The 3,495-nt window shown below is 43.8% G+C and overlaps 1 protein-coding gene across 1 annotated transcript in view; it reads left to right on the top strand.

The window, feature by feature from the left end:
* Positions 1-1,505: 1,505 nt before the first annotated feature.
* Positions 1,506-3,495, top strand: part of LOC106817297 (meiotic nuclear division protein 1 homolog) — a 9,074-nt gene continuing 7,084 nt past the window's right edge. Inside the window, exons 1-5 of the mRNA XM_014821960.1 lie at positions 1,506-1,566; positions 1,985-2,158; positions 2,271-2,378; positions 2,827-2,986; positions 3,234-3,392. Coding sequence (XP_014677446.1) covers positions 1,543-1,566; positions 1,985-2,158; positions 2,271-2,378; positions 2,827-2,986; positions 3,234-3,340 — 573 coding nt within the window. The 5' untranslated portion in view covers positions 1,506-1,542 and the 3' untranslated portion in view covers positions 3,341-3,392. The remainder of the gene's footprint in view (positions 1,567-1,984; positions 2,159-2,270; positions 2,379-2,826; positions 2,987-3,233; positions 3,393-3,495) is intronic.

Raw genomic sequence — 3,495 nt, 5'->3', positions numbered from 1 at the left:
GCGGTCCAAGGCCGGCTCGAGGCCGATTACGCCATAGCATAGTACACAACGTGTACATATCGTGTAACGCACGCAGTGTTACAAAGAATGTATAAAAACGTAAAAACTCCTAGCGTTTTCTAGATACACGGCCTAATCTGCGTGTAACGTTTTCAAGTGGCTCGTTAAGGATTTTTGCCGATTTTTTTCCTCTTTTTCCCGTTTTTCCGCATTTTTCCTCCCTTTTTTTTAATCAAAATGGACATCGGTACTCGGGACTTCGGAGTGCGGGCTCGGACTCGAACTCGTACTTGGGGGGTGCGGGATCGGACTCGCGACGTCTGTGGCTTGGTTGTGGACTCAAACTCGACCTGTTGTTACGGCGGAGTACCGGCTTCTCCCATTGGCCGGGCGCCCGCCCGTGCGCGGGGGGTGGGCGGGCGGGGGGCGAGGGCGTGGTGGCAGGGCGGGGAGTGCGGGGGGGGCGGGGGGGGTGACCAAGGGGCGGGGGGTTGGCCGGTGGGGGGGGGGGGGGGGGGGGGTGGTGGGGTGGGGGTGGGGGGGGGGTGGGGGGGGGGGTGGCGGCCGGGCCCGACGGTGGTGCGGACTTTCGCGGACTCCGCGACGTCGCCCGGGGAAGTGCGGAACTCGCGACGTCCGCGGAACATCGGTGGGCGGGGACTCGGACTCGGACCTCGGGGGTGCGGTATTCGGGGCCGACTCGGACTCCGGACTCGGGGCGCCGTGCGGACTCGACTACATCTACAGACTACAACACTGAATCCTGTAGGCTACAGCCTAGCCAGGGGATTGTCCCTGCAGCAGTTCTAAAGACGGAGAATCACGGCCATTCCTAGTTGACAACCGGCCCCCACAGGGTTTAAAAAACCCATAGCCGCGTAACCCTAACCCTAACCAAACTCACGACATGGGTGTGTAAACGCTACTTGTACCAGAAGCACTATCAGTGCCTTGTGAAATACAAGAGAGGGACCAAAAGATACAAGATACAATCTATACACAAATTGTAGTCGAGTTCTTACCATAGTTATAGTAGATAAAGCTTAGGCAACGAACTGCAGTTCTTAATAGGCAGTGTATGGCATGAATATGAGAAGTTTCACGTCTATTTACGTTTTTGATCTAGAAACGCCGGTGCGCGTAAGCCGCTCATCATTGGCGCCTCGATCGGACCATCCGGTTACGGAGGACCATTACACAAGTAGCCAGCTTGACGTGTAAACCAAGAGTCAATGGCGCGAGAGGATTCGACGAACTTCAAGTTTTGGTAAACTAAATACATAAAACCTAATTAACCTATACATACATTTTTATGTGTTTTAATTTATAACTTATATCGTGTTATAATATCGAGATCGAGTCCGAGTCCGAGTCATTGCACTCCGAGGCCAAGACCGAGACCGAGACCAAGGAAAACGGTCTCGAGGCCAAGACCGGCCTCTAGACCTACAACACTGATAAGCATAAAATAAATTTTAACATGTTCTTTCTCATTTTCAGTCGAAAAAACGTGGCTTAAGTGCTGAAGAGAAAAGAATAAGGATGATGGAGATATTCTTTGAGAAAGTAGGAAATTTATAAGAAAAACATTTTGTTTTCATGAATCGAATATGAGAGTCCTGTGCTGATTTTACGCAGGACGTTTAAACCGAATTAATCTGTCATTAAATTTAAAGGTTTAATCATTCAATCACTTTATTTACACTTATAGAAATTACGTTTAGCAGAAAGGTATAACAAATCAGAGACAAAATTGTCCCTAAATTGCTTGGCGGACAAGGACATGCTCGATTATATATGTGTTTTCTGTGGTGTGATGGCGTTATAGTAACCTAGTTCGCCTCAATCTGGCTTATTATTTAAATATAATCCACGATAAATGGAATTTAAATGTATAAAGTAAGCAGGTTAATAAGGTGTTTATCTCAATTTTTGCGATTTTGCGTATTTATGGCGTATTTGCGGTATTATGGTGATTTTGCAGAAAGACTGTTTCCAGCTAAAAGAGTTGGAAAAGATCGGTCCAAAAGAAAAGGGCATTACTTCCATGTCAGTGAAGGAGGTAGTGCAGAGTCTTGTTGATGATGGCATGGTGGACTCTGAGAAGATTGGTACATCTGTCTATTTCTGGGCCTTTCCCAGCAAAGCACTAAATAACGTAAGCACGTAGCAAATGTGGAGTTCTGTTTACTGTCACATATCATGCAAGCTTGCACTGTAAGTAAAACACATATTATATATACACATGTTGTGGGCCTTTTTTATTGCAGAGGAAAAGAAAAATGGATGAAATCACGAGTAAGTTAGAGGACACAGAAAGGAAGAAGAAAGTGTGTGAGATGACATTGAGTGAAAGTAGAGTTGGACGAGAGGACAGTGTAAGTAATATGCTAGCAAGTGAGTTACAATCAGATATGAAAACATGAATTTTCTTATTATTGTACTTGTATCTATAGGGTCGCCTATTCATATTAGCAACCTACTCATCATTTATCTCCTGTTATTCGTCCTGTTAATTATCAGTTATTCATATCTGATTGTTCATCAATATATATATGCTATTGTGAGGCATGAAAAGTTATTTAACAGTCCTCTTGTGTTAAAGCATTTGTAATCGGGTATCGAAACAAGAATCTAAGCAGAATCGCTAAGTTTGGTGTTGTACAGAGATTAGTGTTGACTGTACAATGCATTGATTTTGGATAAAATTTCCAAGCTTGTTTTTCTCTTCCGTGAGTCGTATTACCTTGCTTAATTAAGATACAAACTAAAGATAGAGATAAAAGATTTAAAGATAAATTAAAATAAGGGTTGTCGATCCTATAGGAGAAAAGAACAAAGTCGCTGAAAAGTCTTGCAGAAAGGGGAGGAGAGAGAGATCAGTTACATGCCGACTTGGAGCGTCATAGGGAGTGTGACCCAGAAGTTCTAGAAGAGACCAAACAGCAAATCATAGTTTCAAAAGAAGCCGCAAACAGGTGGACTGGTAAGTCAGTTTCTCATGAAGATTTCTGTTAAACCCCACAATCTATTTTCACTTGCAATTCTGAATGAATTTGGTGGTCAAAACTGATTAACATCAGTTTGCTTTGAGAAAGCTTCCTGACAGGAGGCGAAACGTCAGCGGTACGTTTCAAACCAGCACGGTTGAGTAAAAATTAACTTTGTTATTTAGCAATTATACTGCATATGAGTAATCAGCGATATATGTAGATGTCGTTTTTCTCTTGCAGATAATATATTCTCACTAAAAACCTGGGCGAAAAAAAAGTTTGGATTAGAAGAAAGTGTATTAAACAAGCAGTTTGAAATACCAGAAGACCTTGACTACTTGAACTAGTAAGTTTAGGTAATATCCTTGCATATGAGTTTGAATCAGTAAGCATACATTGCAGGGCCGTAGTGGCCGCCACGGCAGCACGGCACTGCCGTGGCACTATTTTGCAAAAGAAAATAAATTTGCCCAGGAACAAGGCAAACAACATATACCAAACG

This window comes from Priapulus caudatus, unplaced genomic scaffold, assembly GCF_000485595.1.
Source record: "Priapulus caudatus unplaced genomic scaffold, Priapulus_caudatus-5.0.1 Scaffold1669, whole genome shotgun sequence".
In the NCBI taxonomy this organism is placed as follows: Eukaryota; Metazoa; Priapulida; class Priapulimorpha; order Priapulimorphida; family Priapulidae; genus Priapulus; species Priapulus caudatus.
This window is presented reverse-complemented; position numbering and strand designations above follow the sequence as displayed.